General features: G+C 48.6%; 2 protein-coding genes across 2 annotated transcripts; both read right to left on the bottom strand.

The window, feature by feature from the left end:
* Positions 1 to 541: 541 nt before the first annotated feature.
* Positions 542 to 1,569, bottom strand: LOC116748309 (melanoma-associated antigen B4-like). The gene is given in 2 exon segments (XM_032621065.1): positions 542 to 585; positions 588 to 1,569. Coding segments are annotated over 2 exon segments (1,026 nt in total).
* A 1,870-nt stretch (positions 1,570 to 3,439) lies between these two features.
* LOC116748307 (melanoma-associated antigen B4-like) lies at positions 3,440 to 12,615 on the bottom strand. Its single transcript, XM_032621063.1, has 4 exons — positions 11,570 to 12,615; positions 9,134 to 9,326; positions 8,036 to 8,114; positions 3,440 to 3,594 (listed from the first exon to the last, which is right to left on the bottom strand). Exons 1-4 carry the CDS (start codon positions 12,613 to 12,615, stop codon positions 3,440 to 3,442), a joined length of 1,473 nt encoding a protein of 490 aa, XP_032476954.1.
* Between the last annotated feature and the right edge of the window lie 5,136 nt (positions 12,616 to 17,751).

Genomic DNA, 17,751 nt, shown 5'->3' with positions numbered 1-17,751 from the left:
AATAAGAGTCATGAACAAATCATTTGCTATAATTTGTATTCTCAAACATTCTTGAAAACCATAGGCAAATCCAGTATATATCTTTTAAATTTACAAAAGAAAGACTAAATGGAGTAAGGCAAACCAAAAATTGATCAACTTTGACTTTAGCTCTCTGTCTGTCTTATCTACCTTATCTCTCCATCTAGCTACCTAGCTATATCTTCTGATCCTATTTTAGCGTGGTGTTCTTCCATGTTTCCAAGGATATTCTTATCCTAAAGTGATGTTATTCTTGTTCTGGACCACAAAAGTGATTTAAGGATTTCCAATTCGTATTTCAAAAAACAAAATTCTTACTCCTAAATCTGACAAACAGCAATAAGTGTGTGATCCATGTCATTCATATACTTATATTCTGAATCTAAATAAACTTTCTGTTGAAAGGAACACCAATTAAAAATGCAGGAAAAAAGTCAACAGGTTATTTAAGCATATCAGGAACACTGGTTAACAGGCTTTTCCTACCACAAAGTGAAGAATGGGTGGGCTTCAGACCTCACTAGGGGTGTGAGGAGAGGCTGGATGTGGCCCTGGAACGCACACGGCAGTGGCAGTAGTGCCAGCCCTGGCTGCAGCCCTGGCTCGGGCTCTCTCTCCCTCATCTCTCAAAGCCTCTTCATTGTGGGGTGGGAGGGCAGTGGGGACCGTATCATGGATCTTGGCCAGAACCTCCAGCACTTTCATCTTGCTGGTTTCAGCGTGGGCTCTCGGGCCCCACAGGAACTCAGAGCATGGCGGATCGCTGCTGGGCACCTGGCGGTACTCCAGGCACCTTTCCTGCACCAAATCTTCTGTGATAACCTTCCTGGGCTCCACCAAGATGAAGTGCCTCCTCCCATCAAAAACACCCAAAATATTCAGGAATTCCCAGATCTCCTCCTCAGAGGCGCGGTCGCCATGCAAGAAGATCACACCGAGGAGAGGCATCAGGGGCCCATTCTTCCGAAACCGCCCGCCACTGCTCCGACGCCCATCATCGGTGAGATCTAGCTTGCCGACCAGGGCATAGGAATGACTGTTGGGCTTGACTTCCTTCAATTCTAGGCCAAAGACCAGCTCCATGCACTCGGAGGCTCTCCTGGGGATCTCAGGGAAGTGCTCCCTATACCTTTTGTTGACAATCTTCAGCTTTTCTCCCTTTTTAATGGGCTGCTTTATCTTATATTTATACAGCATGAACTGCACCAACATCCCTGCCTTCCTGGTTACAAGATCCTTTCCAGGATCACTGGAGGTTGAGGCCTGGGAGGAATTTTTACTTTCCTCAACTTGGCCCTTGGCACGTACATCATATCCTGGGCATGAAACCCCTGCAGCACGAGAGCTAGTGGCTGGGGCTCCCTGAGGCTCCTGGCGAGTGCCAGCAGCAGCGGAGCTCTGGGGAGTACCCTGAGAAACAGAAGCGGGTGAGGAAGTGGTCTCTTCTACCCCTGCTGTGGTGGCCTGAGCATTAAGACCTTGGGTCTCACCTCTGTTACGGCGGCGTTCCTCACGAGCACGGAGCTTACTCTTCTGACCACGAGGCATGGTGGCTATGGTCAGGGACAGCAGACAGGAGTGTGGGCCAATGACAGGTGATTTGGACACCTGGAGGCTGGAGAATGAGGTGACATGAGCACCTTAAAGTGGGGAGATTCCACCTTGGCTTTATCAAAGGCTGCCTCTGCAAGTTTCCTTGAGGGCACTGCTCTGGGAACCCACAAGGCTCCTGTTTTCCCGGTCAGCCTGTCCTCCCAGAATCCCATAGAGGAACCACAGAGGCCTTAGAGTTTTACTCTGCATCCTATCAGCCCTGCCTTGGATTTACTCAGGTGACAACAGGTGCTGGCAGTGGGGTCCTCTCGGTTCATCTTCAATATTATCATGTCAGGTCTCGGCAGAGCCTGGGCACCCTCCCCGCTGCTACTCTTCAGCTGACACCTCAAACCTCCCTGCGATCCAGGAGAAGGAAGTGAAGGGGTGCCTCAGTCCACCTCCCTGCCAGGGGACACCAGAGCTGCGAGCTCAGTAGGGTCCCTCCTATCCTGAGTTCGTTGCGATCATCATTCGAGGTCCTCACCTTGGCTCCTTAAAAGGCTTGGAACCACTCTCCATTTGCTGACTGGTGGATGCACCTTCAGACTGAGGACCTCACCTCTCTTAGACGTGATATAAAGAAGTGAGCAGACGCTCTACCTGACAGTCCTTCCCAGAGATGTCTTGGGCTGAAATCCAAGGGTTGGGCTGGACACTTTGAGTCCTCACTCGGGTTCCTCAGTTGGGCTCCTGGTAGAGAAGCTCAACTTTTGCCTGAATGATGCCTATATGATAGTAAGAGCCAACCAGCCTGTGTCCCAATAGGAGGAAGTGAAGATGACCGTATCTAACTAAACGTGGTCTCCCAAGAATGAAAGCTGTTGCAGGCAGGTTGAAGTCCTTGTGGTCCCACACAAGATCCCAATTCAAGGTCTAAATGTGCCTCCTGATAGGGTCTAAGATTTCTCCCTCTGCTGACATGGGACCACTCTCCTCAGACCAAGACCCTTATTTCCCTGTTCGCCTGTAGTGGGAACTGATGGGCATTTCTGCCTGACATCTATGCTTGAGGTCTCCCAGGGATGCTAATAGTGAGGATTCTTTGTGGCCTGAATGCTTTCATGTGGGACATCCCCACAGTCCTCAAGGCTCTCACCATGACACCTGGCATAACCTGAAATCCTCCCTTGCCGACCCGAGGCTGCCCCCTTTGACCTGGTCTCTCACCTCCCTGAGATGTCCTGGGAATAAGTGAATGCAACTCATGTCAAAATACCCAATTCTCCCAAGCCTGAAAACAGGGCTGGTGCGTTATGCTGCCCCGTTTCTTGTGGGAGGGGCCCCCATCCTCACTCGGTGTCACAACCATGAATGCTGTTGAGGACTAGGTCCCTTTGCTGAATTGGGCTTATTCCATTAGACCAAGGCTCTCACCTCCCTGAGACCATCTCCAGAGGAGATGAGGGGGCACCACAGCCTGCCAGCTCCGCCCGGAACCTCCTCTCCTGAGTTTGGGAGTCATGAGGTAGCCCTCATTTCCCTCCGTCACTGGAGGGGAATTTAGGTCACTCAACATCTGTCTACCTTGCTAGGGCCTCCTAGAGCTGAGAGCAGGGGCACTGCTCAGTGTGGCCCGCTTTGGGGGCCGAGGTCTGCTCACTAGCACTCAAGGCCCTCATCTAGGACTTAGATCTTCTCCATTTGTAGAATCAGCGCTACTCTCACAGACCAAGGCCTTCTGCCTGAGACATCCTAGGCCGAATTCAGCCCGATAGCTCTGCTGGGGCCTCCAAGAACAAGATCGCAGGGGTGGGATGCAGGTGGGTCACCTTTGTTATGGGGGGAGGGGGGAGGGAAGGTCCCGCAGGCTACACTCAGGTCCTCACCGTGGCTCCGGACGAGTCCTGAAAACCCACGCTTGGCTGAACAACCGCCGCGGCTCCCGGTCAGGCTCCTCGCTTCTGAAGCGGAAGTCGGGGGGGGAGCCGCATCCGGCGCGGCGTGGGGTCTCCGAGGGGTGACGGCAGGGGCAGGACTCTGCGGGGACACCCACTGGTCAGGGGTCAGGGGTCAGCGGTCCCTGCGTCCTGCTGGTGCCGTCTATCAGAGCCTGGGAACCCCTCCCTCTATGGTCCCGAGTCCTCCAGCCTCCAAACAAAGCCCTCACCTCCCCGAGGCCCTAGCTGGGGGAAGTCAGGGAGCTGAAATTCATAGAGCAAGCCAGTAGGTTAGAAACTCAGATGTTATAGTCTTGAGTCCAAGGTCTGTATAGCAGGGCAGGCATACTGGAAACTCAGGCGGGGTTTCTGTGTTGCAGTCCTTTTTTTTTAATATTTATATATTTATTTTGGCTGCGCCGGGTCCTCGTTGTGGCATGCGGGATCTTTAGTCGCGGCATGGGAACTCTTACTTGCAGCATGCATGCGGGATCTAGTTCCCTGACCAGGGATCGAACCGGGGCCCCCGGAATTGGGAGCACGGAGTCTTAGCCACTGGACCACCAGGGAAGTCCCTGTGTTGCAGTCTTGAGGCTGAAATCCTTCAGGAAACCTCAGTCCTTGGTCTTGGGGCCCTCCACTGATTGCACGAGGCCCAGTCACACTATGGGTGGTAATCTGCTTTACTCAAAGCCTACAGATGGAACTATTAATCGCATCTAAAAAATACCTTCACAGTGGACATCCAGACTGATAACTGACTAAACAACTGTGCAGCACAGCCGAGCTAAGATGGCATACAAAATTAAGAGGTGGGAATGATAGGGAGGAATCTAGACTTGGAAATACGATGCTGCCACTAACTGGGACAAAGAATACAGGAAGAGGACGAATGAGGTTGGGGAAAAAAATCATGTGTTTATATTTTTTCACACTGACTTTGAGATATCCTTGAATCAGTCATCGTTGGATTTATGTTTAAAGCTTCGTGGGTAGGTCAGGGCTTGGGATAATAGATCTGGAAGTTAGCAGCAGATAGTTTGCAGTTAGAACTGGAGGAGTGGATGAAGTTACCTGGGGATAGTGGTGGGGAGGAAAAAAAAATAGTGGACCAGATATGGTAACTTGGGGAGCACCAGTTCCCCAAGGGGTGACGGAAAAGAAGTCCATTGAGGAGGCAGAGAAAAAACAGGTTGAGAGGTAGAAGAACCAGGACAGGGCAGTGTCTTAAAAACTGTAGCAGACAGTGCTGTGCTCGCCAAACCCAATTCTATATTCCTTCTTCTCAGGCACACGGAAAGCTCCATTTTTCAGACCCCTTGAGGCTAACCGAGGATTTATGACCGGTTTCAGCCAATGAAATGGGAGAAGCAGTGATGGGTTTGGCTGAATCAGAGAAGAGCCCTTTAGAGACTCTCTGTCCACTCTCCCCTGCCTCAGTGAATAGGTAAGCCCCAGAGAAAACCCCCAAATGCCCCCTCCCTCCCCCATACCCACTGAACATGTAGTGTGGTTGAGAAATAAACCTTTGTTGTGGTAAAACACTGAGATTTCAGGATTAATTTGACACTCTAACATAACCTAGCTTATCTTGACTAATACAGAAGCCAAGGCAGTAGAATATTCTGCAAAGGAGAGAACAGTCACAACAGTCTCACACGCATCAGTGTTCCTGAAAAGAGACCTCTTCCATGGATTCCCAAATGTGGAATAATTAAGCCAATAAGTCCAAACAATTTAGGGGGTCTCTCAATCATAACAGTCTGACAGGGAACCTGCATTGTCTTTTGGCTTTAGCAAACAAATGTGCTCATCAGGTCAATAAAATGTAGAGTTAACTTGAATTGGACATTGACATCACAACACATATACACATTACAGTGGACTAGTCTTGTGGTTTGGCTTGAACTCTTGAGGTGATGACATAAATTCTGATTGAATTATCTTTGCCTTAGTTCTCCATTTATGTTTTGCAAAAAGAGTGTTCTTAGTATTTCCCCTTCGTACAAGAGACCCCAATTTATAAACAACTTTCTCCTATATATTTAGTTACGAAGTTGATTGTTTAGCGTTCTGGGTGCCCTCTCCCAAGTGGAAAGAAACGATAAAGGATGATTAGCTTCCCAGGCCATATCCCACCACCTACAGTGCAGCCAGACTAGACATGCACATTATTCCAGGACATAATTATGACTTATGTTATTGATTCTACTCAATGAGAAGCAAACTAAATGTCATTTTACATAAGGCACAACAATAGAGTCAAGCAGGAAGCTGTGCCAGATATATATGCATTATACTTGAAAAAGGAGAATACCAAATTCCAAAAGTACGTTGATGTAAACTAAAGGAGGTCCAACTGGCCTAAATGCACACATCTAATCATAGATTCCACATATCTGTATAAATAAAAATGAAATCTCTGATGAGACTAGTAATTATGACATAAAATGTTCCAGCTAGAAAACATTAAGCTAAAAAAATCACTTAAAAACTATAAAATAGGGCTTCCCTGGTGGCGCAGTGGTTGAGAGTCCGCCTGCCGATGCAGGGGACACGGGTTCGTGCCCCGGTCTGGGAGGATCCCACATGCCGCGGAGCGGCTGGGCCCGTGAGCCATGGCCGCTGAGCCTGCGCGTCCGGAGCCTGTCCTCCGCAACGGGAGAGGCCACAACAGTGAGAGGCCCGCGTAACGCATAAAAAAAAAAAAAAAAAAAAAAAACTATAAAATATACATGAAAACAATGCTTTGATTAGGCAGCATTTCCAATGTATTACGGTCCTTCTTCCACATATTACTCTCAAATGAGATCATCACAATCTCTTTTCTTCTCAGATTTATAGAAATTACATTAAGAGGTATCCTTGGATACCAAACAATCCTTAAATCTCACTTAGTCCAAGATGTGGTCAAAGCTGAGTTCCTCAGTTCTTCACTGCTTAGCTATTTACTAATGATAAAACATAAAATCTCTCTCTTTTGAATTACCTCATTTATCCTATACAAATGGGGAGTGAAGTATTAAGGCTAATAAATTTTTCTGATAACCATGGCTTGTATTTAAACATTAATACTTTTTATTGACCTAATTAATATTAATGGAAATCATCCGATAGTGCTTTAGGGCCTACAGATGTGACAGATTCCCTCTCAGAAGGTTAGTATTTCTACATTGTAGTTTTTAAGTGTTAAGGTTATCTATAGGGCCCATATTCTTCCTGTATTAAATGTCAATTAATCCTTCAATGAAAACTCAGCAAAATGCTTTGATAATAAAATAATAGTTAACACATATATAACGCTTATGAATTCGTGGGCACCGTGCTGAATGCCCTACACTTAATTCTCAGAATAATCTTATAGTTAGGTATTACTATCATCACAATTTTACAGATAAGAAAAGAGGCACAAAGAGGTTACGGAATTTACCCAAGATTACACAACTAGTAAATGGTAGCGCTGGGATTGAAAGACCGGGTGTCTGGCTCCAGAATCTCATGCTCTTACGAACTACATATTGCCTTTCTAGGTGGTGTGAGATAAACATGCTCCAGAACTATGTTGAAACTCATGAACTATCAGGAACTTATCCTCTGATATAAAATTTCTCTTTATCAATCCACCAGCTGGAGAGAGAACAGTCTATAGGTAATCTTTTTGTTTTCATTCTGTAGGAGAAATAATCATGCGTCACTTCACTCTTCTTTTGTAAATTATTTGCTTATTTTTCCCATTTTAAAGGCTTCCCTAACGTCTGTAATTAGAATTTCCCATGCCTTTTGAAGTTTATTTTTCTTAACCTTAAAAGTATTTTTAGGAATAGTATGTGCTCCCTGTGGAAGACAAAGAACATAAAAAATTAAAATATGAACTGCTAGCCCTTGATGTACTTATTAGTAAACTTCCACTGCCCAATGAAGAGCCACAAAACTTAGCATCCTAACACAACAACTGTTTGTTCTCACAGATCTACAGGTTGGCTGAGGGGCTCTACTTCACGCTGTAGCTTAGGACCAGAGGGCTGGCTGGGACCTTTTCTAACGGTGATGACAGCTTTAAAAAGTGAGGTGGGTCTTATAAGTGCTGTCACAGAAAGATCTTGCATTCACTTCCATTAAGTTACAAGAGCAAGTCACAGAACAACATGTACACTGTGGCCCCTGTGTGTTAAAAATTCAACACATTTTTGTAGCACATCTATGTACAAAGAAGCCTCAAATCAGCTTTAGAATGACACACACCAGACAGTTAATTGTGGTTACTTCTGAAAAGGGGGCTGAATTTTCGAGCAATGTTGTAAGGGGGGAGTTTGTGATTTAGGTGTGTAAGAAGTTTTTATAAGAAGAGTATATATGCTATGATTAGCTCTGTCATTAAAACATTTAAATGAGCCTAAGAGTAGAAATAGTAGTTGTGTATCACTCGGATTAAGTAACTGCTAACTGATGCAACAGAGAAAACCTGATATCTGAATGACTTAACACAACAAAAGTCTGTTTCTTGTGCACATAAAATCTGATGAAGGTTGGCAGAGGCTCACCGCTCACAGATGACTCCGAGATCCCGGCTATGTACATCACGTGGCTCCACACCTCAACACGGGCTCTCTCTGTTTGCTGCTGAATGGAAGAGAAAGCACAGAGGTGCCATACTGACTCCCTCGTGCCTTGGTCTGGAGGTGACCCTTCCTAATTACAAGTGGACTGGGAATATAGTCTCCCCAGGAACCCAGGGAGAGCAAGACAGGATGTGGATGAGGTTTGCAGTCTCCCATAAACTGGTGTATAGTATGTGCTCAATAAAGAGCGACTATTGCAATTGCTTATGACAACAACCCTCTTAGTTAGTTGGAGGAGTTTCTGAGAAGGCCAAATTTACCTTGAAATTCACCAATTTTTTTCTTGTGCATACTATGTAAGACGTGTTTTCAAATATAGGATCCCATCTAATTTCCAAAAGTACCCTGTACATCTCAGCAGAGAGGGCTTTCACCAGTACCTTTCTGCATTGCCAATTGCAATAACCTGTGTAATCTCAGTAGGCTGGAAATTTTCTCCTAACTTTTGGTTGCACGGTCAAAATCACAGCCACCCACCACCTGACTGAACATACCTGAACACCCGAACAGGTGCAATTAAGCATACTGAACAAACAGCATCTCCCCTGGGACAGACACAGACAAGAATTACTGGGAGGATGGTGAATTATTCTTCCTTGTTATTCAAAGCTAGCATGTCTGCCAAAGAACCATTTTCCACCTCCAAGAAGGACTCCAAGATGGGATTTTAGGAATTCAGCCTCAGCAGATGTTTGTTTACACAGTGATTTCCTTGGTCCCTCCTCCTTTACCACTTAGGAAGAAGGCTTTGGTTTTTGGACCCCTTAATTAAGTTCACTCATCAGTGTATGGATTCAGTGGCCAGATTCAAAGAAGACACTGCATTAAAATCCTACTGCAAATATCACGTTGTTTCAAACAAGGCCTCCCTAGCCTTGGGGTTATAAGCCAAGGCCCTGTAGAGTCCACACCAAATCAGAGTCTCGTCACCAGCAGGCTTGCAAACACCGAGAATGTGGTGGAGGCACCCAGTGGGGATGAGGAGGTGTGTAAACGTCACTGTCTGAAGTGAACAGATACATGGAAAGGGCAGCTGCTGTCCCAGGGGTCCACGGTGACGAACGGGATCTGCGGGGAGTCGGGATGCTCCGACTCAGGGGAGGGCAAGGCATATGGGCTGTCTGTTCCTCCGGGAGCTGAGTGCAGCCTCCAGAGGAAGATGCAGAGGAGAGCTGGCCAGCAGGTCAGCTTCCAGTCTGGACACAAGGGCACACTGGGGAAGACCCAGGGGCAGGGCGCTGTGATGCCGGAAAGTGCTGGGACTGGACACCCGTGCCGGGACCGGGGCAATCAGCTCTCAGGGAAGCCTGGGGCGAGGGGCAGGAGGATCCTAGGTAAACGAAGCCCACAGACAATCCCCAGATGGTGTCTGATTCTCGTGTTCACCTTCCTTCTTTAGGCCTGCTCTTAATATTTTGGCTACAAGTTCCTCTTTCTTATTGCCTGAGAGACGTCACGGAGCAGTGAAAGGAGAAATGGATTAAGAGACAGAAGGGCTGCCTCAGGCTGGGAGGAGTGGAACAGTACGGGCTCTGGAGGAATTCAGACTGGGCTGTACTCCCGGTTCTGTCACTTTACCAGTCCAGAGAATACTGCAAGTTCTTTGTCTGCCAAGTGGGTTTGATAAGCCTCATCTTATAGAACTGTCGGAACATATGTGATATATGTAAAGCACCTGGCACAGTGGCTGGCGATGTCTGGGTCTTTCGTGCATGGCAGTTATTACGATGCTTGTTTTCATACCAGAAGAGACTGGTCTTCTCTGTCCTAGAGATACCCTCATCTCTAGGAATTTTTCATTTTATCCAGGAGATGTCAGAGACTATGCGGGCCTCTAGGACAAAGAAAGCTGAATTAACCAAAGTGGTCCTTAGCAAGTAACCCTGAGCACATTTTCCCTATCAGAGAGTATGTTGTTTCATTTGTGGAGGCAGGGGTTTCACCAGGATGCAAATCAAACCTTATAGAATCTGTGTCAAGGACCAATAATTCCCCTGCCTCCCAAACCCGCGCCCCCCCCCCCCCCACCGATTTTCACGTGTTTCATCACCACCAAAATCTGGGCCCATTTAGGAGTTCTGCCAGATTACACTCAAAACAAACAAATCTCATATATTAACGCATATATGTGGAATCTAGATAACTGGTACAGTTGAACCTCTTTGCAGGGTGGGAACAGAGACGCAGACATAGAGAACGGACACGTGGACACGGGGGAAGGGGGGGTGGGATGAATTGGGAGATTAGGATTGACCTATGTACACTACCATGTGACAAATAGATAGCTAGTGGGAATGTGCTGTACAGCACAGGGAGCTCAGCTTGGTGCTCTGTGACCACCTAGATGGGTGGGGGGAAGTCCAGCAGGGAGGGGATATATGTATACGTGGAGCTGATTCACTTCGTTGCACAGCAGAAACTAATACAACATTGTAAAGCAGTTACACTCCAATTAAAAAACCCCGATAACTAATTAATGGAGCGGGCTGGGGCTCCTCCAGCCCAGGGCACAGCGTGCCAGCACAGGGGCTTCTCAGCATCCCACCCCAAAGGAGACAATATGCATAAAACACCTGGTTTATTTGGGCACTGTGTTCACCTGCACCGGGGCAAAAGCACTGGACCCCTGCTCACCATTATCACAGCCTCATCTAGCCCGCCATGCAGCCAACTTAAAATTACCTCCCAAGGAGGGATTTGCAAAATAACCAAACCTCAAAGTGCTCTGGCTAAGAGAATTTATACTTCACTGCTCTCATCTGGACTCTCTCCCCACCATCCTCACTGGGTTTTTTCATCACACCACCTTCCTTATATAACAGCTGCTCTTATACACTCAACATCTACAGGCAGGTGCAAGGTCTTTTTTATCTTAGCATCATCACTACCAGCACAGAACCTTCCAAAGAGCAGATGCTCAATTACAGATGGGAATCAATGAGGCACTGGGTGAGGAATGTAATTTATTACTATCTAATTTTGTCGGCATTCTTGAATAAGCTAAGGACATCTAGGTGTATATCTTTGAATTTTACAAAGAGAAAGACAAAGGTGAATGAGACAAACCAAAATTTGACTAAACTTTACTTTTCATTTTAAAACCACAGCATTCTTTCACATTTCCAAGAAAATTCCTATTCCAAAGCCATATTATCTCAGTCCGGAACGCCAGAAAGATGCAAGGAGTTTTCACATCGTACTACACACTACCTAAACTCTTACGCTTAAACCTGATAAACAACAACAAATATGTGATCCATGTCATTTATAAACTTGGATTCTGAATCTAAAGAAACATTCTAGTAAAAGAAACAACATTTGAAAGATACTAGTGTAAAACAGGAACACAAAGAAGATATATATTATGATCTTTCCAGCCCCAGCTTAGCCTCTCACTACTGAAAAGGTTGGCAGCGTTGGTCAAACACAAAGTGAAGAAGCTGCCTCAGACCTCACTAAGGGTGGGAGGAACTGCTAGACATGACCTTGGAAGGCACACTGGCCTTGACACGAGTACCAGCCCTGGCTGCAGCTCTGGCTCGGGCTCGGGCTTGGGCTCTCTCTTCCTCATCTTTCAGAGCCTCCTCATAGAGATCTGGTAAGGCACTGGGGACGGTACCAGCCACCTTGGCCATGAACTCCAGGACTTTCATCTTGCTGGTTTCAGCGTGGGCTCTCCGGCCCCACAGGAGCTCACAGCACGGGAGATTGCCGTCGCGCACCTGACGATACACCAGGTACTTTTCTTGCACCAGATCTTCTGTGATAAGCTTCCTGGGCTCCCCAAAGATTATGTGACACCTTCCAACATAAACACCCAAACCATTCAGGAATTCCCAGACCTCCTCCTCAGAGGCGCGGTCGCCATGCACGAAGATCACACCGAGGACAAGCATCAGAAGCCCATTCTTCTGAAACCGCCCGCCACTGCTCTGACGCCCGTCGTCGCTGACATGTAGCTTGCTGACAAGGGCATAGGAATCACCACCCGGCTTGACTTCCTTCAACTCAAGACCAAAGACCAGCTGAACGCACTCAGCAACTCTCCTGAGGATCTCAGGGAACTTCCTCTTGTACCTTTTGTTCACAAGCTTCAGCAAGTCTGCCTTTATAACGGGCTCTTCCATTGTATACTTCTCCAGCAGGAATTGTATCAACATTCCCACCTTCTTGATCAGAGGATCTCTCTGAAAGCTCTCACCGGAGGCTGAGGCCTGGGAGGAATTTTCCCTTGCCTTAACCCGGCCCTTGGCACGCACATCAGATCCTGGGCCTGAAACCCCTGCATCACAAGAGCTAGTGGCTGGGGCTCCCTGAGGCTCCTGGCGAGTGCCAGCAGCAGGGGAGCTCGGGGGAGTACCCCGAGAAAGAGAAGAGGGGGACGAGGGCGACTCTTCTCTCTGTGCTGCAGTGGCCTGAGCACCCCCGAGATTCTGGGTCTCCCTCCGGGCCTGGCGGCGCTTCTCACGGGCACGGAGCTTACTCTTCTGCCCCCGAGGCATGACTATGGGCAGGGACAGCAAGCGGGGGAGTGGGCAGGAGAGCAGGTGATGCTGGAACCTGGAGGAGGGAAGGTGAGAGGGTGTGAGCACCTTCAGCAGGGAGGTCCCACCCTGACTTGAAGAACGCCGCTCTGCACGTTTCCTTGAGGGCACTGCTCTAGGAACCACTAGGCTCTTGTTCTTGGTCAGCCTGTCCCCTGAGAACCCAGCGTATGAAGCGAGAGTGAGTGAGCCTCAGGCTACAGCCTGCCAGCCCTGCCTGTGGCTGACGGCGGTGACCACGGATCCTGGTAGGGTAGGCCCTCTCTGGGTTCCAAGGGTCCCTTTCGTTCACAAACAGGATTGCCACATCGACTCTTGGTAGGGCCGGGGCCTCTTTCCTGTGCTGCTCTAAAGGTGACACCTCAAAGCCCCCTGGGGCCCACGAAAAGGAACTGCGTCATGGACACTGTCGGGGTGCACAGCGCTGACAGTTGTGTGGGGCCTGCTCTGTCCTGAACTCGTTGGTCCTCAACCATTCAGCGTCCTCATCTTGTCGATACCAAGGGTCTGGGACCCCTCCTGCTGCCCCTGGTGTGGCACCTTCAGACGAAGGATCTCGTCTCCCTTAGAAATGATACAAAGAAATGAGGAGCCTCCACCTGACAACCATGCTCTGGGCCTTCAAGGGCTGAGCAGAGGCCTGGGCAGGACTCTTTATTATGCCTTTGATTCGGTGGAAGGGGGGTCGTCATTCACAGTCCCCACTGGGTCTCCTGGGAGGATCTGGGGGCGCCTTTCTCTCTTGACTTGAGGACATTTCCTCCCAGTAAGGCCCACAGCTCCCTGAGACCGAACAGTGGAAGTGAGGATGGCCTTACCTGGCCACAGCGCCCCTAGTCTCCAGAGGCTGAAAGCCGCAACAGGCAGGCTGAGGCCCTATAACGTGTGGTCCTCCCTCACGGTCCCCATTTCTCACTCAGGGGAGGGTCTACGGTTCCTCCCTCTGCTGACCCATCACACCAAGATGCTGACTTCCCTGTGAGTTCCGAGTGGGGAATTGATGGGCACTTCTGCCTCACATCTGTTTGGGTTTGGGATTCCTCCCTCCACTGACCCGAATCTACATGCCTCAGGCCAAAGCACTCACCTCCTTGAGTAGCTAGAAGAGAAGTCGGGGGCTCCGCATCCCGGCTACCTTATCTGGGGACTCCCAGGTCTGAGAGCAGGGCTGCTGATTTTTGCAGTTCCCTGTTTTCACGAGAGGTCTGCTTACTAACACTGATGGGCCTACCTCTGCTTCTTTTAGGGCCAAGTCTCCTCCCTAAGCTTAATGGGGTTGCCTTATCTATCTCTCCATCCATCCATCCATCCATCCATCCAACTACCTGTTGTTTTACATTTCACACCCATTACGCATTTACTTCGTAAGTGGTAGTTTGTATCTCTTAATTGTCCTCACCTAATTTCTCTCCTCCCCCCAACCACGTTTGCTCTCTGTATCTATAACTGTCTCTGTTCTGTTGTTTGTTCATTTGTTTTGTTTTTCAGCTTCCACGTGTAAGTGAAATCATACAGTAATCATACAGTTTTTCTCTGTCTGACTTATTTCACTTAGCGTACATAACACCCTCTTGGTCCACGCCCCCGCCCTTTCTTTTTGGCTGCACCATGTGGCATGTGGGATCTTAGCTCCCCTACCAGGGATCGAAGGTGCGCCCCCTGCAGTGGAAGCGAGGAGTCTTAACCACTGGACCGCCAGGGAAGTCCTGCCCCCTTTCCGTAAAGGCCTTTCTCTACCCGAACGTCCCCTAGCCCCCAACCCCACTTCCCACCCCAGGCAGAAATGAGGGGTTCTCTCAGCCTGAATTCCTCTAGAGCATCGCACGAGTGAAGGCGGGAGGGGGCCCCGTGCAGTCACGCCTTTCGGAAGGAGGGACCCTCGTCAGCTCTGAAGGTCCCACTTTTCACCTGCTGGGGACAAGACTACACCCTTTGCCTAAGAAGCCGCCCCCTCTAGACAAAGGCCCTCCACTCTCTGAGGCCCTCCAGACGGCAACTCCTCTGGCATATAGGTCAGATCAGGGTCCCACGCTGCTGATGGCAGGCAGGGGCGGGAGGCGGGGGGTCACCTTTGTTATGGGGGGAGGGGGGAGGGAAGGTCCCTGCAGGCTACATTCAGGTCCTCACCGTGGCTCCGGACGAGTCCTGAAAACCCACGCTCGGACGAACAGACGCCGCGGCTCCCGCTCGGGCTCCTGGCTCGGGCTCCTCGCTTCCGAATCGGAAATCAGGGGGAGCCGCATCCGGCGCTGCGTGGGGTATCCGAGGGCTGACGGTAGGGGCGGGACTCTGTGGGGACGCCCACTGTTCGGGGTTCAGCGGCCCCTGCGTCCTGCCGGTGCCGTCTATCAGAGCCCGGGACCCCTCCCTCTATGGTCCCGGGTCCTCCAGCCTCCGAACCAAGCCCTCACCTCCCCGAGGCCCTAGTGGGGGGAAGTCAGGGCGCTGCTCCGACCACCTCTGCCTGACAAGACGGGCGCCACCCTGTGAGCCTCCCTCCTTGGGGGAGAGAACCCCTCATTAGCACTGAGGGTCCTCACCTTGACTCTGGTTATGGCCAAGACGTCCCCCTCTGCAGAACTGGAGTCTGATCCTGCTAGATGAGGCCCTTCCCTCCCTGAGATCACACGGGTGGAATGAGGGGATGACTCAGCAGTAGCTCTTCGGGGTCTCCCAGGGCTAAGAACTGTACAGAATTCTATTTGGCCCCCTCTGCTTTTGGGGGGTCCCCTCATAACACTCAGCATCGTCACATGAATTCTTGTTAGGGCTCAGGTCTCTATCTCTCTCTCTGCAAAACTGAGGCCAACCCCATTAGACAGAGATCCTCACCTCACCGAGACTTTCCAGACTGAAATCAACCTGACGTCTATGGCCAGAGCTTCCTGGGGATGACAGCATCAGAGATTTTTCCGGGGCCTCCTTTTATGCTGTGCGTGCTACCCTCAGTCCACATTCAGATCCTCACCTTGACACATGATCGATCCTGTAACTCCACTCTCTGCTTTCCTGAAGCTGCTTGTCTTACATCAAGGTCCTACTCTCCTAAGAATTCCAAGTGGAAAGTCAGGGTGATCCTCATATGACCATAGTCCATTGGGGCCTCCAAGAACAGGCAGCAGGGATGCAACTCTATAGGACCTCACTGTTCTGGCTGGGTCCTTCCATGATTCCTCACTCAACATGCTCACTACATCTAACAAAGCCTGGCACTCCTCCTTCTACGGAACTGAGGTCACTCTCCTTAGTCTTTGGATAACTCCTATATTCAGGGGTGATTGTCTCCTCTGTCCTCATTCATGGGGGTTCTTATATCAGCTTCTGTCTCTTGATTAAAGGCTTCCTGGGAAACGCATATGCCTACAAACATTTGACCGGTTACCCTATTGCAAATCTTGGGAGAAAATGGGTCTCTGTCCCGAAAGTGATGTAAGATTAGGAAAATACAGCACAAATTAAGGAACTCAGGACAGACGTTACGCTGTCAGAGAAAAAGAGCTGATATATTCCTTCTCTTCACCAGCCAGACTTAGGGTAGTTCTAAAATATTTACTTTCTACATAGAAGGATAGAGCCAGATAATCTTGTAAGCCCCTGATCATTTGAGGGTATCTGATTTTGCACATGCAGATGATCATATTGCTACCGAGCATTATCTCTTTCTCTCCTTTATTCATATCTCTTGTTTATTTCGGTATTCGTACTGCTGTGGGTATGTATTCCAGTCCAGTGTTTTGGTCACAGAGTCCTTCTTCTCATCACTCAAGATACATTTTGAAGTGGTACAAGACAGTGAATTAACTGACTCATGATCAGCCTCAGGCTGGGAGGAGTGGAATGGCGCGAGCTCTGGACAAATTCAGACCAGAGGTCCAGTCCCAGCCATGTGACCTATTAGCTGTGTGAACTCAGGTCCATCACCAAGCTCTGTGAGCCTCAGGTGAAGTGGCTTTGTTAAGCCCTATTTTGCAGGGCTAGTGGCATGCAGGTAATGTATGTAAAACACCTGGCACAGCGCCTGGACCACATTGAGACTTTACACAATGTCTGTTTTTACCACGATTATGATTATTTTGGCTGCAGACGATACCACCCACCCTGAAGGAATTTTTAAATCCAGGAGATATCAGAGAATATGTGGCATTCTAGGACATGGAACACCAAATCAGTCCAAAATGCTGTTTACAAAGAATCTTTAATTTCCCCAATAAATCAAATATGAAAATTATATTTTCCTTCCAACTGAATGAAATTCAAATAGTCTAGAATTTGCTTCCAAGACTAACTCTTTCTTCCTTCCAAGCTGCCCTTTCATCTAAACTAAACAACCCCTATCGTCATTAATTTTACCGTCACCGAAAATCTACACCTCTCGTAGACTTTGCGGAATTACAATCAAAAAAAAAAAAAAAAAGAAAAACTGAATGCGAATGCCCTTTTAATAGAATGGGCTCTGACTCCTTGTCCCCCAGCAAAGAGTATCAGCCCACTGGCTTCTGAGTTTCCAGTTTCAGACTCCTGTCACCTTTATTTCAAAGACACTCCTTGGAGATGACGTGCATAAAACACCTAGGTTGTGCACTGTGTTCACCTGCACTGGGACAGGAGCACGGGGCACGTTCCATCCCTGCCCCGGGTGGAGATTTTTCTCTGGTTTACTCATGACTTCAAAGTAACTGTTAAGGGCACTTTTCCATTCCAGGCTTAAGTCTCTCAACTCTGAGACCCACCATCTGAGGGTCTGGCCCCTGTTCCGTGTTTCCACAGCCTCACTGGCTGGCTCACCATACGGCCTAACTTAAAATTATCTCCCACTGCAGGACTTTTATATTGTCCTAAAGTCTCAAAGTGCCTTGCATCAGGACATTTACACTAGACTCCTCATGAGGAACCCCTCAGCCCCCACTTCTTACCCCTTATTTTTATTGGGCCTTTAGATCTTTGTTCACCAGCTGCTTTCTATGAATGCTGCTCTTAGACTCTAGAATTCTACAGGCAGGGGGTTGGGTCTATGTTTCTTAGCACCCCCAGTACCACCCAAAAGCCTTCTGAAGAGCAGACGCTAAATTGATGTTTGAACAATTAAAGATCAGG

The sequence above is a fragment of the Phocoena sinus genome, unplaced genomic scaffold (genome assembly GCF_008692025.1).
Source record: "Phocoena sinus isolate mPhoSin1 unplaced genomic scaffold, mPhoSin1.pri scaffold_39_arrow_ctg1, whole genome shotgun sequence".
Lineage (NCBI taxonomy): Eukaryota > Metazoa > Chordata > Mammalia > Artiodactyla > Phocoenidae > Phocoena > Phocoena sinus.
This window is presented reverse-complemented; position numbering and strand designations above follow the sequence as displayed.

What these genes read in the sequence shown, in the direction of transcription:
- LOC116748307 (XM_032621063.1), bottom strand. Translation starts at nt 12,615, where the DNA reads ATGCCTCGGGGGCAGAAGAGTAAGCTCCGTGCCCGTGAGAAGCGCCGC. An exon ending in AGCAGTTCCTCCCACCCTTA is followed by an intron (nt 9,327 to 11,569) that starts GTGAGGTCTGAG and finishes GGTCTTCCCCAG; the next exon opens with TGTGCCCTTGTGTCCAGACT. An exon ending in ACAGCAGCTGCCCTTTCCAT is followed by an intron (nt 8,115 to 9,133) that starts GTATCTGTTCAC and finishes TCTTCCATTCAG; the next exon opens with CAGCAAACAGAGAGAGCCCG.